Below are 17,687 nucleotides of genomic sequence, written 5' to 3'. Positions count from 1 at the left end.
TCACCATTCCTGGGCTGCTTTTCCTGTTTCAAATCCCACCCACAGTCTACCCACTTTTATTTTCAGATTCCTGCGTAATTGCTTCTTGCGTTTTGCTGGAGTTTTTGTTGTAATCAGCAGGAGAGAGAGGTTGTGGTGGCATCACCCTGCCACAGCAGAACTGGAATTCTATTTCATTTTTTTAAAAAATTATTATTATTATTTTAATTTAATTTAATTTTATTTATTTATTTATTTATGGCTGTGTTGGGTCTTTGTTTCTGTGCGAGGGCTCTCTCTAGTTGTGGCAAGTGGGGGCCACTCCTCATCGCAGTGCGTGGGCCTCTCACTATCGCGGCCTCTCTTGTTGCGGAGCACAGGCTCCAGACGTGCAGGCTCAGTAGTTGTGACTCACGGGCCCAGCTGCTCCGTGGCATGTGGGATCCTCCCAGACCAGGGCTCGAACCCGTGTCCTCTGCATTGGCAGGCAGATTCTCAACCACTGCGCCACCAGGGAAGCCCTCTATTTCATTTTTATTAAAAATAAAATCACAATTTCCTTCTTCTTTTAAAGCCAGAATGAAGAAGCCTAATGAATTGCCGTAGACAGCGGCTCACCTGTGTGGTGAGGCTCACTGTTGCTGCTGTTAGAGAGAACCCTGCTTTAACTTCATATGTGAGGCCCTGAAAACGAGACCTCAAACAAGGTGAAACCTAGTGGACGGCCAGGCTCCTGGCCGGACTGTCCCCTGAAATAAACCTGGCAAATCCCCCTTCCTCTGAAGAGCCCTGCGTGTCGGGAACACTGGGCATCTGGCTCAAGGTGTCCTCGGTGAGCTCTGGGACTCAGTGACATTACTTCTGCCTTGGAGTCCTTTCTGCTTACTTCAGATCCTTTATAAAGAGAAGGCTGGCCCCGTATATATGGAGAAAACCACAATTCAAAAGGATACATACACCCCAATGTGCATAGCAGCACTATTCACAATAGCCAAGACATGGAATAAACCTAAATGTCCATCAACGATGAATGGACAAAGAAGATGTGGTACATTTATACAATGGTATACTGCTCAGCCATAAAAAAGAATGAAATTATGCCATTTGCAGCAACATGGATGGACCTAGAAATTATCATACGAAATGAAGTAAGTCAGACAGAGAATGACAAATATCATATGATATCACTTATATGTGGAATCGTTTAAAAAATGATACAAATGAACTTATTTACAAAACAGAAATAGATTCACAGAAAACAAACAGACATAGACAACAAACTTATGGTTACCAAAGGGGAAACGGGGGGAGCAATAAAGTAGGAGTTTGAGATTAACATGTATACACTCCTATGTATAAAACAGATAAAAACAACATCCTACTGTATAGCACAGGGAACACTACTCAATATTTTGTAATAAGCTATACAGGAAAAGAATGTGAAAAAGAAAAGAGATATATACATACAAGTATAACTGAATCACTTTGCTGCACACCTGAAACTAACACAACATTGTAAATCAACTATACTTCAGTTAAAAAAAAAAAACCACACAAAAACCAAACTTCTGAGTTCAAAACAATAAAAAAAAGAAAAAGAGACAGAGAGAGGTTGTCCCGCAAGAGACCCACAACCACACACAAGAAACAGGAGCCCAGAGCAGCACGGAGCGGCCACCTGCCAGGCGTCCAACACAGAAACGGGAGGCCAGCTCCAGATTCCCTGTGAGGCCGGCGAGTCCAGCCCGGCCCCTCAGTATTTATGCACCACTGGGCTGCTCTGTGGGGAGCGGGCGCCCTCTTCAGCGGGCTCACGGGGTGAGGGTCTATCTCAGGCACGACCTCACCCCGTTTCCAGGCCATCTCTACAAGACCCGTACCGGCAGCATGTCCTCCACTCTCCAGCAAGCCAAGCTGCCAGGAGACCCCGGGAGAAGCACGGGAGGGACATCGCCACAAACCCCATCAGACAGCAATTCTCATCTGTTCCAGAATCAGGGAGAAAAGCGTCTGTGTGCCTGTGACTGTGAACATGTGTCTGTGTGTTTGGGGAGAGGGTGGAAAGAGAAAATGACAATTTAACGTCTGATGCTAGAAACAGCTCAAATGGACTTGTTTACTTAGAAAAACAATGCCCTCAACCTCTCCAAGAAACTTGAAAAGCACAGGAGAGGCTGCTGCTGGGCTGTGCACAGGCCTGGTACACACCTGCAAGTACCTACAGGTGTTCTCTGCAGTAGCGGCCACTACAGGAAACAATCATAGCCACCTGAACGTCAGTCAACAGCGGGTAGATCAACGGGTACTGAGCAGACAACTGAACTAGAACAACACGCCCACGTGGAGGGACGTGTGGCAACAATCCCCGCGAAGCAAGGGGGCTGCAGAACCGTGTGGGGCATGGCGCCACTGAGGAGCCCGTCGTGAACAATCACACCACGCTTTGCAGAACGCCAGAGAAAACTCAGAAGAGCAGCTGCCTCTGAGGAAAGGGTAGGGGGGAGCTGAATGGTACTGACAGCTTACAGCTAACCTGAGTTACAGGGCCATCACTGTCTCACCTGGCTGACAGCCGACGTGTCTGCTTCCTGCATTGTGCTTTTTGGTACATCTGAAATATTTCGTAACAAATTTGTAAAAATTAAAACAATGAGGGGGTGGAATTGGAGGAAGGTGCTCAAAAGGTACAAACTTCCGGTTACAAGATAAACAAGCACTACATGTCTACACGGCTCATCTGCACTGGCTGTGTAGCCAGGTCAGATGTGGATTTCCCTCTCACATAACTGGACTGTTGGGAACAGGATAGGCCCAGATCTTAAGGACAGAAGCAAATAAACAGAGACGAGGTGATACAGGGGGCAAAAAAAAATCTCATCTTACTTCATCCACAAAAAAAATATTCAGAGAGGAAAAATAGCTCTTGAAATAAAAACCATGATGACAGGAGAAAAGGGAACCCTCCTACACCGTTGGTGGGAATGTAAATGTGCAGCCACTATGCAGAACAGTATGGAGGTTCCTTAAAAAACTAAAAATAGACCCACCAGAGGATCCATCAATTCCACTCCTGGGCATTATCTGCAGAAAACTCTAATTTGAAAAGATACACACACCCCAATGTTCATTGCAGCACTATTCACAATAGCCAAGACACGGAAGCAACCTAAGTGTCCATCAACAGAGGAATGGATAAAGAAGATGTGGTATATATATACAGTGGGATACTATTCAGCCATAAAAAAGAATGAAATTTTGCCATTTGCAGCAACATGGAGGGACCTAAAGATTATCATACTAAATGAACTAAGTCAGACAGAGAAAGACAAATATTATATGATATCACTTATACGTGGAATCTAAAAAGAGGATACAAATGAACTTATTTACAAAACAGAAATAGACTCACAGACATAGAGAACAAACTAACGTACCAAAGGGGAAAGGGGGGGAGGGATAAATTAGGAGTTTGGGATTAACAAATACACACTACTATATTTAAAATAGATAACCAACAAGGACCTACTGTATAGCACAGGGAACTACATTCAATATCCTGTAATAAACCATAATGGAAAAGAATCTGAAAAAGAATATATATATATATTCTTTGCTGTACACTTTGCTGTACACCTGAAACAAACACAACATTGTAAATCAACTAGACTTCAATTAAAAAAAAATGACAGAAATTAAAAATTCAATGGAAGATTTGGAAAATAAAGTTGAAGAAACCTCCTAAGAAGTAAAATAGAAAGATAAAGGGAGTGCAAAACAAAGACAATTCTAGATCTATAAGGTTTCAAAACTCTATCTCCCTTGGGCTTCCCTGGTGGCGCAGTGGTTGAGAATCTGCCTGCCAATGCAGGGGACACGGGTTCGAGCCCTGGTCCGGGAAGACCCCGCATGCCACGGAGCAACTAAGTCCGTGTGCCACAACTACTGAGCCTGCGCTCTAGAGCCCGTGCGCCACAACTGCTGAAGCCCGTGCGCCACAACTACTGAAGTCCGCGCGCCTAGAGCCCGTGCTCCACAACAAGAGAAGCCACCGCAATGAGAAGCATGTGCACTGCAACAAAGAGTAGCCCCCACTCGCCACAACTAGAGAAAGCCGCGTGCAGCAACGAAGACCTAACGCAGCCATAATTTAAAAAAAAACAAAAAAACCTCTATCTCCCTTGCACTCTTCTCAGCAAGCAGATAGAGTATTTGCTCCACCCAAACAAGCAAGCAGACCAGGAGAGGAGGTGAGAGCCCTGCCCAGGAAGAAAGAAAGGGCCCCAGGGGGGCTGGACTGTGTGGCCCAGAAGTTCAGACGGAGACGGAGGATGGGGACCCGGGGGTTTCTCCCCAGCTCATGGAGCGCCGGGACAGGGCAGCGGTGCACACAACGCACAGAAAACTAAGCAACCAAAAAATGAGGCAACTGTTAACTCCAGGGACAACAAAGGAACCTCACCCCCAGGCTCCACAAGCTCGGCTGCTGACAATGTCCACAAAGGGGGGACGAGAGGAATAGGATGGTGAGGCAAGCAGGGCATTTTCTACAGTGGGAAGTCGACACAAAATTAAGACGAAGAATTACAAAACAAGAGCAGCTGGTTTTACGGAGGAGACTGAAAGAGCTGGAAGGGGCCTTTCTGGGGAGGGGGCGGTGGAACAGACAACTGCAGTTCACAAAACATCAAATATGTTTTTAGAATTTGTTCAGGTTATTCTGATAAAAATAAATTAAAAAAATTTTAAACCACAAACACAAATGTTTGGTGAGGCAAAAATGATGTCCTTCCAAATAATCATTTAACCCAATATAGAATTATTTTCTCCCAAACATCCCCCACATTCTCCCTCCAGCCACTCAAGGCAGCAGGACTCCTGCCCCAGGGAGGGGCACTCTGCTGACACTGACGCCGGCGCAAGGTGACCGCAGCAGGCTGCGTAGCCCCGACCCTGCTCACAGCACACAGCCCACGACGCTGCCACGAACGGCACTCAGCCCAAAAGTTACAACGAGATCAGGGTCAGCAGCGGACCAAGAAACAAGAGAAGGGCCTCCACTGCCCTTCTCTCGTTCTTATTTAGGAGCCCCTAATAATTTACCTGCGTGTAGATGGACAGCCCGTCTAGACCTCCCAGCCTCTCAGGCCCACAGCACGAGTTACAGACTCGGACGCACACCAGCCAGAGCCCCACAGAGCCAGCCTGCTCCAGCCGCAAGTGCCAGTCTGGATGCCCTCCCCCATCACCTCCAGATAGCACCTGGCCAGCCTCGCTAGTAGGACGCGGTGTCCCTCTCAGGCCCGGCCAAGCGTCTGATGAAGACATCCCAGGTCCTGGGGGCAGACAAAGACCACAGAGTCCTGTGCACGCCTCCGCCCCAGGCCCCAAACAGCTCGAAGCACACGTGTGCGGTCTGACAGGGGCAAGATGAGCACACTGGACACACCCAAAGTCTCCGTTTGGAGCCCGCCACCCCCTTGTCGTGCACAAGAACTTAGGGCTCGCTCAGAGGACACCCATGAGGGGTGCCTCCATGGTGAGTGGCACACATGCTCCTAGCCTCCTGGCCCTGCGCAGACACGTCGCTGCCAAGGTGCTGCTGAATTGTTCTGGAGACCTCTCCATGCAGTGTCTGGAGAAACGGAGGTACAAGTTGCCTCAGTACACAGACAAAAATAAAAGCAAGAGGTATAACTTCCAAGGATAAGATTAAAATCAAATACACCTTCTGAGTGACAGAGGTGTATGCATTTATCAAAACAGCTACACACACTGCAGATTTGTTTTATTGTAAGTAGATTTTGCTCAGAAGAAAAAGAAGATTAAACAAATACTAAATTCTAGTTAATCAGGAGGAAATGAGGCACACTGAGCTGAGCCTTTTGCAACTGGTGATGGAAATAAATTGATTTTACTATTCTGTCTACTTTTGAACATGTTTAAAATATTCCATGATAAAAAGTTTGAAAGTCATAACATGAGATGCTAGTTTTTAAGCTATTGGACTAGCAAAGATCAGATATGAAATGGCTCACTAGTGGATGAGGCTGAAGAAATAGGTGCCCTCACACATGTCCCGCGGTTCAGCCTCTGTGTGGGGTGTGAGGCGTGTCCCTTGGATCCAGTGAGTCTCCTAGGGATTTGCCCTACAGACTGGCCTTCAAACACAGGAAACAATGTCCACACAAGACCATTCCCTGCAATGATGAACAGCAAGAGCTGGGGAACGACTGAAGGACACACATTAGCACAAAAGGTCCAGAGAGGGTCCCTCCTGGGAAGGGGACTCAGGGCCTGAAGGCGGGAGAAATCACTCTCACCCTGCGATGTTTTAGGCACCTGAAGCTTGGAGCCCATGCATGTGTTACTCAGTCCAAAGAATGATCATTTAAGAAACGGCCAAATCCCATAAGCCAACACCCAGCTCCCCTTAGACACCTGGTCAGAGCTGCTCTCGGGCACACCCCTGACCTACTAGGGGTCCCCCGGACCTAGACCAGCCCCTTGTCACTGGAGAGCTGGCCTCGGTGCTGAGGGACCTGCTGTCCAGGCGAGTCTGGGCAGGCCTGGGGGCGCGGGGCACTCACAGTGGTGACGTCCAGGACGCTGAGGAGACTGTGGACGCTGTCTCCAGCCAGAACCTCTTTGACCGCCACCTCAGTGCCATCCTGCGCTTGGGAAGCAGAGCAGAGTCACCCGCTGTGGAGGCCAGGCCGGCTGGGCAAACGACCTCCACCACCACTGGTCATGTGGGGCAGGGGCTGCACCCCAGCCGACGTGTGGGAATGAGGAGGACAGGAAAATGACGGCGACTAGGAGGAAAGAAGGGGCCCAGCCCAGCCTTTCTGCCCCGTGTCTTGTCAGCACCAGGAGGCTTTGCCTACGTGAGTTTGCTGGCCTAACTAAAAGGGCTGTGAGAACCAAATGCAGTTATTCAAACCAGTATAAATAATAGCATTTTGACATATCTTTCCACTGGATTAAAAGAAAAAGAAAACGATGCGACGCTGGTGATTTAGTACAGGAGCTTCATCTCAGTGTGACCCAGGAAAACCCCTGTGAACTTGTTCAAACCTGGCACTGGCCACTGCCCAGGAGCCCTTCCGTCTGGCCCGAAGGCTCCGGCTCTCTTGGTGAAGGCCTGCCACGTGGATGACGTGCAGGCCCCGCCAGAGGAGACTGGACGAAAGCCACGCCTTTTCTAATTGCCCCACCAGGTCACCCGTAGACAAAGCGACACTGTGGTCTAGGAGCCCGAAGACCATGCAGGAGCTGTCCTAGGTCAGGGCCCACCCAGGGCCCGGCAGGCGGGAACTTCACGTGGCTGGGGTGGGGGCGACCTCATGCGGTACAGGGTTCGCTAAGTGTCTGCGGTGGGAGCCTGCGTCACCCACCAGCAGGCAAATAAACCGACAAGCCCTCAGGAGTCTTGGTCTATAGGTCCCCCCTGGCAATTGTGACTTAAGCATATAAGTCAACAGAGGCAGGAAACAAAGAGTTAGCTTCCAGGTGAATTAATATCTTAATTATTTTCTTAGACTTAAAATTATTTACAGCCTGAAACCCGAAAATAAGGCAAGGGTGCTGCTGATCATCACAGATCAATACCCAACCACTGAGGGGTTCCAAGGCAGTGGGAGAGACATGGCAAAATGCCTGTGATGTGGGCTTCCCTGGTGGTGCAGTGGTTAAGAATCGGCCTGCCAACGCAGGGGACACGGGTTCGAGCCCTGGTCCAGGAAGATCCCACATGCCGTGGAGCAACTAAGCCCGTGAGCCACAGCTACTGAGCCTGCACTCTAAAGCCCGCGAGCCACAACTACTAAGCCCGTGCACCACAACTACTGAAGCCCGCGCACCTAGAGCCCGTGCTCTGTAACAAGAGAAGCCACAGCAATGAGAAGCCCGTGCACTGCAACAAAGAGTAGCCCCTGCTCGCTGAAACTAGAGAAAGCCTGCGCGCAGCAACGAAGATCCAACAGAGCCAAAAATAAATAAATTAATTAATTAATTTTTAAAAAGTGCTTGCAACGTGTCTGGGGAAATGCAGAGGTGAGCCACCATGCGCAGCCCCTGTGCAGCGGAAGCTGACACACCTGCGTCAAGGGCAGCTGTGGTCCAATGTGCCTTTTCCTCCAAAGAACAAAACATTTAAATTTTGCACTCCGAAGGCCCATAGTTTGGCTCACCACGTTCCTCTCCGCGGCGTGCTGGCCCACACAGGTGCCCTCGCCGCTCAGTGGGGAAGACACGTAAGGAAATTTGCATAAGACAGTGGTGCAAAATGGAGCTGGAGGAGCCTTATCTGTGCACAGAGATACTCCTGAGAATAACCCAGATACTCCACTTGATTTCACACTGGAAAAGTACAAGAGGATAGAGGCAACTGTGAAAAAAACTACCCAGAAGGGCATAAAGCAGCAGCTGTGCTTCCAGTCCTGGGTTTAGCCCAAAGGCAGAATGGATGGCTGCCTATCTCTGCTGTGAACAAGGCTGCAGAAAGTTACAAGTACCTCCAGTGAGAGTATATGAAGAAGCAGCTTCTTATACAATGTATAATCAAAAACCACTTGGAAAGAATCATATTCAAGTTTGCACTACTCTGCCCTGCATGCTTGAAACTCTGGCAGCATACCGGAGGCCACTCAGAAAAAGCTTGGAATAAAGGTCAGGGAGACTACACTTGACAAACTTTTCACTCTTATAGAAATGGAACATTTAGGGGCCTGTGTCAACGCACCAATGGTTCAAATAAACGACAACTACTATGAGGACGTGACACCTAAGGATACTGAAGAAATTACTGATGAACTCAAGGCTGGCAAAGCCCCAAAACCTGGGCCAAGGAGTGGACGCTGCTCATGTGAGCCAGCCAGAGGTCTTACCTCTCTGACTGAACCACCTAAAGAACCTGGCTTTGGTGTGCAAGCAGGCCTTTAATTTATGTTCAACTGTAAACATGCCACTGGAGAAATAAAATATGAATCTCCTATCTACATAAAATAAAATATAATAAAATAAAAATTGGTACTAACTTTTCAATGGAGAACTTAACAAATGTTAAAGAGGGCAGACCTCTAAGTGAAAACACAACAGACCCCCCCAGCCCTGCCCCACCCGAGGGCTCTCACCGAATCCTGGATGCAGACCTCCAGCCGCCCGTCCTGCACCACGTAGATGCTGGTATCTGGCTCCCCTGGCCGGAAGACATACTCCCCTTCCAGAAGCTGCACAAACACCATGTGTTTGCAAAGTTCCAGGAACAGTGGCTTCTCAAAGTGACCCAGGACCCTACAAGAAACAGTGCACGTGGGACACCTACAGGAAGGAGGGGAGGAGGAACACAGGCCACCGTCCCTGCCGGCCAGACCACAGAGCGAGCTTTCCAGGGCTGCAGAGCCCATGGCACAAGCACCAGCAGGACAGAGGCTTAAGCTTCAGGAATTTCCATCAGCTACTGTTCCATGAGCTCAGAGAGCTCTCAGGCCGTGACCATGAATTTGAACCAGATGCATAAACAAGGGCAGGTAGTGAAGCGCTTGAAAGAGGAGTCGGGGCTTCCAGGGAGAAATGCGGAACCAGACTTTCAATTTTCCATCCAGCCACACACTTCCCATACGCGCTCCACGTCGCCCTGAAGGTGAACACTCTGATAAGCAGACAGACACACGAAAGAACCGGCGAGGAGGTTCCACTCGCCACTGGGAGGGCAGCGATGGCAAGAAGCCTTCCCAACTGATGAAAGCAACGTTCACATGTTGGGGTCTGGGGAGGTCACTCTGGCTTACACATGAGTTAACTCCCACTTCATGCTCACTAGATAGAATAGCCTGTTGTGGCTGATCAAACACACATTGTACGTCTGCTTAATTATTAAAGGGCACATTGACCAGAAGTAAAGAACGTCCATGTTGGGACTTCCCTGGTGGCGCCGTGGTTAAGAATCCGCCTGCCAATGCAGGGGACACGGGTTAGAGCCCTGGTCCGGGAAAATCCCACATGCCGCGGAGCAACGAAGCCCGTGCGCCACAACTACTGAGCCTGCGCTCTAGAGCCCGCGAGCCACAACTACTGAGCCTGTGTGCCACAACTACTGAAGCCCGTGCGCCTAGAGCCTGTGCTCCGCAACAAGAGAAGCCACCGCGATGAGAAGCCCGCGCACTGCAATGAAGAGTAGCCCCCGCTCGCCGCAACTAGAGAAAGCCCGCGCACAGCAACGAAGACCCAATGCAGCCAAAAATAAATAAATTAAATAAATAAATATTAAACAACAACAAGAACAACAAAACGTCCAAGTGAAAATAAAGATTAAATGCCTCCCTTTCTAGGATGCCAATGCTGGTTCTCCTTCAATGATAAGACTCCCTTCCCAGGTGCCGAGGCCATACTGACTCACCATGTACCTGCTGATCTGTTTTTTTTGAAACCTTGAAGGAATGTATCCCTGACTAGCTTAATGTTCTTTGTTCTGACAAGACATAAACTGCTAAAAACTATGCTTCTCTGGGGAAGTTCCTCAGAGTTATCTGAGAGGTTGTCTTCCAGGCTATAGTCCTCAGATGGGCTCAAATAAAACTCTTTTTATTCCTATTATAGATTGTTTATTCATTATTTTTGTCGACACAACCAACGGTGGCCACAGGGAAAGGACACCTCGAAGGCCAGGCGACAGCCAGTCCCCAGGGCACATGGCGGGCCTCCCGTGTCCACTTCTCTCTTACCGAACATTTTTCAGCATGTACAAAACTTCCGACGGCAGGTGAGAATTCTTCACATCGAACTCCGTGAGGTCGGCCTCCAGCAGGGAGGGCGGGGGCTCCTTTGGCTGCAGGGTCGGGTATTCCTTCTTGAAACTCAGGATCCTACAAAGCAGAGAGACATGCACCTGGAGCAGAAGCCCAAAGGGGCTCAAAAGCAGACGGTGTTTGCGCTGTGAACCCCATGGCAGGGAAGCCACGGGCGGCGCGAGGTCCACAGGCTCCCCAGCGCCCACGGGGGAGGGCAGCTGAGACGTGGCTAGTCTGAAGGGCACCCCCGGTACCTCTTGGCCAAAGACAGCACCTTGGTCCTCTTCCTCACCCGCTGCCGGGGGGGCAGCTGTGTTCCCCACAAGCGCGTGGGGGAGCGTGGTCACCTGCAGAGTGAAAGGGGGAGGCCACGTCTGGACCCTGCAGCCGGTGGATCCAGCTCTCAGCCTCAGGGTCGGTCCCAGCCCTCAGGACCTGGCCTGCCTGAAGCCTGACACCAGCATCCCGGTCCGGCCCCACCCTGCTCACCTGCCCAGGACACAGGGAACCATCCTTGGTGCTGATGACAGCGATACCGCACGGCCACGTCCCCAGACAGCCCATGCTCTGAGAGCTCTGAGTCCTCAGCCCTGCGTCCCCCCCGCCTAGAAGGCTGACGCTCTCCACCCCACACCCGTCGTGCTGGCACACACGACAACCCGAGTGCCTGCCCAGTCCTCCCGGTCTGGAGGCTCTTCACCCTCCCCCACAGTCGAGGCCCACTGGACTGCCCCAAACAGGGGTGCCGAGGAGTGCAGAGGGCCCGGCTCCTAGCCGGGCACCGGCCAGCCTCCTCGGGCAGCCACTGCCCCCTGCTGTCCCTCAGCTCCCGAGCTGCATCTGCCCCACGGTGTCAGCTGTGGCTGTCGGTGGGCGGTCAGCACAACTCCTCCTTCCCTCCCAGGTGTCCTGGCCTCACTGGACCACGTTCCTGTCCTTAGCCCAGGGCCAGCTTGCCGCTGCCCAGTCCTCAGCAGGACCACCAGCGGACAGCCCCGCACCCAACCACACACGCATGGGTGTCTCTGAGACCTGCCGGGAGCCACTCCACGTGGCCCTGCGCGCCAGCCCGCCCGCCAGAGCGGCCCCAGCCGACCCGCCCTCTCACAGCGCCTGACACTGAGGAGGAAGAGCCACGTGAGGGCGCCCACGTGACCCCCGAGCGGCAGTTCAAGTGTTTCCACGAAGACACGAATCAATTGTGTAACTCGAGAAAAGTAACAAAGAGAAGATATTTTTAAACATCAGCAAAGGCTTCAAGTGTGCATCTGAAGCACAGCCTCCGGCAGTGTGCCGAGGCCTCCTGCCCTCGCGGGGAGCAGGGGGCGGGGCTGGGCGCGGATGCCGCTCCCCAGGGGGGTCTTGACACTGGCAAGTGAGGCCTTGCAGTTTCCCCCTCGCAGGGCCTGGCCCCAAATCCTGGGCGGACCACCAATCTCAGCACCGGAGCCAGGACCCTCTGCCCCCCCACACTCCAGGGACGCTCCAGGGAGGGGCTTCTGTCCTCCTTTCCAGTTCACGTCCACCTCACGCGGTGACGGGGCCTCCTCCCCAAATGCCTCCGCCCAGCCGTGCCCTCCCCAGACCTTCCCTGAGCCCCGGAGCCCCTGCGCGGCGCCCAGGCGCAGGCCGGCTGGTGCCCACACCTCTGAGGGGCAGGAGGCCTGGGCCTGCAGCGCGAGTCACCTTCCTCGTGATCTTCCTGCCGGAGAACATCACTTTGTCTCTCTTCTGGAACCTGTACTGAGGAGTGGGCTGCACTTGTCCTGCAAGGGGAGCCAAGGGGCTGCCTGAGCACGGCTGGGACCCGCGAGGCAGCCCCGCGTACACACTGAGCTCGTCCTGCCCCCGCCCCGCCCCCAGTCACACAGCACCTCTTCCCAGGGCTGCGACAGACCCTTGCAGAGGAAGCGGGACTTCACTCTTCTTGGAAACGTGAGCCAAGGAAGGTCAGAAGAGACTCGAATTCCATGGATCCGACGAGCTCAGCCTCACGGACAGGCCAGCAGTTTCCAACAAAAGCCACCGCGGGCTTGAGAGCTGCTCCCAGGAGCTCAAAACACCCGCGCCTCCCCCACCCTTTCAAGCCCTCCTCCCCGTCCCCCTAGGGCCAAAGTCTGAAGCAAGATACTCACGGAATCGGTTAACCCTTCTAGACACAAAAAAGATGGTCATGCCAATGAGGGCCAGGGCCAGGAGGATTCCAGCTGCAGCACCCATCAGCTGGGCGAGGTCACAGACAGAGTCAGCAAGGCGCCATGAGGCCCCTTCCAAGCCCAAACACAGGCTGGACACAAAGGACCCAGGGCAGCCAAGGGTGCAATAGGCCACTGATCCCGGGGCCCGCCCGTTAGCCGGGGGCAGTGAGGTGGTTACCGAGGTGGACTGAGAACGCTGCTCCGTCAGCTGCAGACCCCAGGACCGAAGGGTGGCCAGGCAGAAGCCCGCCTAGGGGAGAAGGCTGCAGTCAGGAAGGGCCAGGATGGGCACGGCCCTGGCTCCCCAGGAGCGACAACAGAGCTGTGGGTCAGGGACAAGTCGGCAGCCCTGGAGACCTCCAGAAAGAAGCGACCTTCCAGGATGCTGAGGTCCCCTGAGCCCACCTGCTCTGGAGCAGGGCCACCCACAGCATGGCTGGGCAGGGCCAGCAGCTGTGCTGTGTTGACAACAAACGCTCCAGGCATCGTTAACGCATCTGAATCCGAAATCCTCAGCTTTCCTGCTGCTCAGGATGCAAGCCCGGCTGGCCACAGTGGGTACAAAGGCCACCTCGCAGTGCCCTCTCATCACCAACAGAACCACGTGCTGCCGGCCTCGGGGCAGACAGAAGCCCACACAGCAGCAGTGCTGGGAAACCCTAAGGAGACAACTGGATTTTGAGAACATTAGATACCAGCTCACAGCAGAGGAGGGCTCCCAGGGAGGGCGTTAACAAGGGGCTGCAGAAGCCCAGACCCCAGGGAGAGAGAAAGGAAGGTAAGAGAGAACAGTGAGGGACTTCCCTGGTGGCGCAGTGGTTAAGAATCCACCTGCCAGTGCAGGGGACACAGGTTTGAGACCTGGTCCGGGAAGATCCCACATGCTGCGGAGCAACTAGGCCCGTGCACCACACCTACTGAGCCTGCGCTCTAGAGCCCGCGAGCCACAACTACTGAGCCCGTGCACCACAACTACTGAAGCCCGCGCGCCTAGAGCCCGTGCTCCGCAACAAGAGAAGCCACCGCAATGAGAATCCCGCGCATCGCAACGAAGAGTAGCCCCCGCTCGCTGCAACTAGAGAAAGCCCGGGCACAGCAATGAAGACCCAATGCAGCCAAAAATAAATAAATAAATTTATTAAAAAAAAGCGAGAACAGTGAGTGTGGAATGGTGAGTGGGCAGACAGCTGGGGCCGCCCATACACAGGATGCTGGCAGATTCCCCCCAAAGCTGAAGAAACCAGCCAAACAAGTAGCTACACTCCATTCCTCCCGGTACCCACATACCTCCTTCCAAGCAGCCAGGAACAGGATGGGTTTGGGGGAGTGGTGGGGGGACTTGTTAATCCTTTCAAGTTTCTACACAAGTGCCAAGGACTAAAGCAGCTTGCCTGGTCCTTCAGAGCCAGGATCACACACAGCTGCGATGCCAGAAAACCCAAGGAAATCAATGCACTCAGAAAAGCGTTTCAAAAGCAGAATGTTGCATCAAGACAGGATAAGGAAGCGATTCAGAAAACTCAACCCTTTGAACTCAGCTCAGGAGGCGGATGGCAGCGGTGGGAGCTTCTGCTTCGCAGCGAGGCGTCCGGGCCCCGCTGGCCCAGACCGCGTGCTCGGCCCACGTCCACCAGGAGGACAAGCACCCTGCTCCTCGGCGTGTCCCTCCGAGCTCAGCCACCCCGGGGGGCAGCCAGGGCCGCGCACGGCGACGGTCACGGGTGCCCCAGGCCGATTGTGCCGTCTCTGGTGGTTAGGCATCTCAGGCTTCCCAGCTTTTCACTGTTGTTTTAATGCATCTACATTTCTGCTTTAGAGGTAAAGGCCCTTGTAATGTGGCTATATATGTTCCACGGGCAGAAGGCCCTAAGTCGAAGCAAGCAGACTTCCTAAGGGGAAGCAGGAACTCAGAAGAGTGACCTTGGGGAAGAGGAGGGAGGGCCTCAGCCCTGACAAGGGGAAAACAGGCCCCACACACCACCCCCACATGCAGCAGGCTTCAAGGAGTTGCCGCGGGGCAGATGTTAAAAGGACCCTTTTCTCCTTGTCCAGAAGTGGCCATAACTGGGAATTTTAAGGCTCTGATTCCTCACTGGAATCCTCAGGTTCTGTACCTCTGGGCCGGCGTCCTCCTCTTGCTCCATGGCTACAAGTGAAACAAAAGAAGAGGGACTGGTTCCAAGGAGGGCACACGTTCCACCACCTCAAGCTCACGTGCAACGCAGCGCCTCCCAGCCCTTCCCCAGGTTCCTGTACACGTTAAATTACGTTTCTATTGACAGGAAAACCCTGATGAAAAACTGTGTTCTCCATGGCGAGAAGCTCTTTTCACAAGCAATCGGAGCCCCTTCCCTCTCTGTAAACAGCCCTCGTGTGGCTGCCCAGGAACCTAGAACTGCAGCCAAGCCCCGGGCTCCTCTCCCAGCCAGTCGAGGGCAAGTGTGGGCAGCTGGGCAAAGGCCTAGTGCCGCAGGGATTTCCAGCACCCTGGGGAGGGGTGTGTGGCCACTGCAGGCTGTGAGCCAGACCCTCCCTAGTGGCCTGTGCACAGGATTTCCCCCGCAGTGTGGCTGAGCCCTGGAGGTGGCTGTGCTGGTCTGGGGTGTGGTGAACTTGAGGACCAGCCCTGCGCACCTGGCCTCTGTGCCGCAGGGAGGAGCCCCGTCTAGGGCCTTCACCCTGTGGCTCCCAGGTCCCTTAGAAGGGCAACAGTAAGAGAGGGTTGTCTCTTCCGAAATCCCACCGGGAGAGGCAGGCGCAGGGTCACCTGCATCTGCTCACTGGTCAACGGTCCCTGCTGGCCCCGTGGGAAACCCTTTCTTCTCAGATGTCTCCTCAAGGACCAGCAGCGCCGTGACCCCAGCTCTGCGGCGCAGCCCTGACCAGGGCGGTCTCCCCACGCCCCCCAGGCTTTCAGGCGACAGAGCTCAAGCCCCCGGCACCTGCCACACAACCGAACCGCCTTCAGCTGCTGCACATGCTACACAGCGCAGGGGGCGGGAGGGAAGGAGACAGAGCGCAGGGGAACTGGGGGGCCGGGGGCGGCGCGGTTGGGGGCATCGAGGTTAGGAAGATGGTGGTTAGGGGGGCGTGGAGGTTAGGGTGCAGGGCTGGAGAGCAGTGATTATGGGGCCGTCGGGTTGAGGGCAGTCAGGTTGGGGGGCGTCCAGCTGCAGGGGAGTCGGGTTGAGGGGCATCGGGGTCGGGGGCAGTCGGGGTTGAGGTCAGTCGGGGTTGGGGGCAGTAGGGTTGGGAGGCGTCGGGCTGGGGGCCGTAGGGGTTGGGGGCAGTTGGGTTGAGGTGCGTCGCCGGCGACAGCCCTGTGGGGCAGTGTACGTCCCGGCGATGGCTGGGGGAGGGGATGGCTACCTCTGCTCACAGAACCGTACCCCCAGGCCTACCACTTCGGGGCGCTCGGCGGCGACTCACCGGGATCGCGCGCTCCCGACGCCCGCGCTCCCGTCACTCCACCCTGACGCCCCGCCCCCGACACTCGGCACTCCCGTCACTCCTCCCGAAGCCCCGCCCCTAACGTCCGCACTCACGGCGACCGGCACTTCGCCTCGAAGCTCCGCCCCACACGGCCGCGCTCCCGACGCCCCGCCCGGACGCGGGATCTCCCCGAGCATTGGCCAGGCCCCCACAGGTCCCGCCCCCCCGCAGGGCCAAGGACGCACATTGGACGCGCCGCAGCCAATCGGAGCTGCTCTTGCTCTGGCGCGGGGGCCAGGCGGTGTCGGAAGCTGCCGTGGGCGCCGGAAGCGGAGCACTGCGGTGCCGGGGGCCGCGTGGCTGTGCCCGGGAGTCGGAGAGCGTTCGCGTCGTTCGGGCCCCGGCATGGGCCTCCTGAGCGGGGCGGCTCGCGCCCTGGTGCGGGGCGCCGACCGAATGAGCAAGTGGACCAGCAAGCGGGGCCCGCGCACCTTCTACAAGAGCCGCGGCGCCAAGGGCATCGGCTTCCACGGCCGCGACGGCAGGTTCGTGCAGGTCAAGGAAATGGTCCCGGAGCTGGTGGTCCCCGATCTGGCCGGCTTCAGGCTCAAGCCGTACGTGAACTACCGCGCCCCGGAGGGCACAGAAGCTCCCCTGACGGCCAAGCAGCTCTTTCTGGAGACAGCGGCACCTGCTATCGAGAAGGACTTCAAGGCCGGGACTTTCGACCCTGAGCGCCTGGACAAGTACGGCTTTGAGCCCACGCAGGAAGGCAAGCTCTTCCAGCTGTACCCCAAGAACTTCCCGCGCTAGGAGCAGGCGGCGGCGGCGGCGGCGGCCGGGTGTGCCTGCGACTGAGGACTTCCACCTGTCCTCGCCGAGCCTAGTTCCCGGGTGGCGGGTGGGGAGGCGTTGCCCTCGTTTCGCTTCTATTAAAGACCTTGGCTACCCTACAGTGTTGTTCGGGGCAACTGGTCATTTTGAAAAGCAAAGTGTGCTATGTAACAGGCTAGGGTGTAGTGACCGAGGCGAAGTTCTCAGGTTCCAGCCAAACCAGAACCCCAACCAACAGGTTCTGGGAAGTAGGCAAGAACATGTGGCTTAGCTTGCAGGAGAAAGAGAATTCACAAGGCAGATCCAGCCACATGACAGCACTGGTTAATTCATCCCCCACAATTCACCCCAAGGAACCACCAATGAGAATATTTATGGGTTCCAAAGCAGCTTATTTTGGGGAGTCAGGTGAGACAGCCCCCCTTGGGGTAAACCTAAAGATAAGACCACACAGGAA

At 54.3% G+C, this 17,687-nt stretch overlaps 2 protein-coding genes and 1 pseudogene across 3 annotated transcripts in view; 2 read left to right on the top strand and 1 right to left on the bottom strand.

The window, feature by feature from the left end:
* PNPLA7 (patatin like domain 7, lysophospholipase) overlaps nucleotides 1–16,453 on the bottom strand; it is a 54,913-nt gene extending 38,460 nt beyond the window's left edge. Inside the window, 9 exon segments of the mRNA XM_082467675.1 lie at nucleotides 9,111–9,270; nucleotides 10,701–10,841; nucleotides 11,021–11,070; nucleotides 11,072–11,113; nucleotides 12,453–12,532; nucleotides 12,902–12,989; nucleotides 13,143–13,214; nucleotides 15,079–15,110; nucleotides 16,394–16,453. Coding sequence (XP_082323801.1) covers nucleotides 9,111–9,270; nucleotides 10,701–10,841; nucleotides 11,021–11,070; nucleotides 11,072–11,113; nucleotides 12,453–12,532; nucleotides 12,902–12,989; nucleotides 13,143–13,214; nucleotides 15,079–15,108 — 663 coding nt within the window. The 5' untranslated portion in view covers nucleotides 15,109–15,110; nucleotides 16,394–16,453.
* On the top strand, nucleotides 5,498–9,101 carry LOC309663822 (NADH dehydrogenase [ubiquinone] flavoprotein 2, mitochondrial pseudogene; annotated as a pseudogene). The gene is made up of 3 exons: nucleotides 5,498–5,667; nucleotides 6,458–6,756; nucleotides 8,002–9,101. The product of its transcript is annotated as an NADH dehydrogenase [ubiquinone] flavoprotein 2, mitochondrial pseudogene (transcript).
* Nucleotides 16,454–16,686: 233 nt separating the features above from the next.
* Nucleotides 16,687–17,349, top strand: MRPL41 (mitochondrial ribosomal protein L41). The gene has a single exon (XM_082467716.1). The coding sequence runs from the start codon at nucleotides 16,802–16,804 to the stop codon at nucleotides 17,207–17,209; it is 408 nt and encodes a 135-aa protein (XP_082323842.1). The 5' UTR covers nucleotides 16,687–16,801; the 3' UTR covers nucleotides 17,210–17,349.
* Nucleotides 17,350–17,687: the final 338 nt, after the last annotated feature.

Source organism: Balaenoptera physalus (genome assembly GCF_965194825.1).
Source record: "Balaenoptera physalus genome assembly, chromosome: 7".
In the NCBI taxonomy this organism is placed as follows: domain Eukaryota; kingdom Metazoa; phylum Chordata; class Mammalia; order Artiodactyla; family Balaenopteridae; genus Balaenoptera; species Balaenoptera physalus.
The sequence above is the reverse complement of the archived record's forward strand: the minus strand, read 5'-3'. Positions and strand labels throughout refer to the sequence as shown.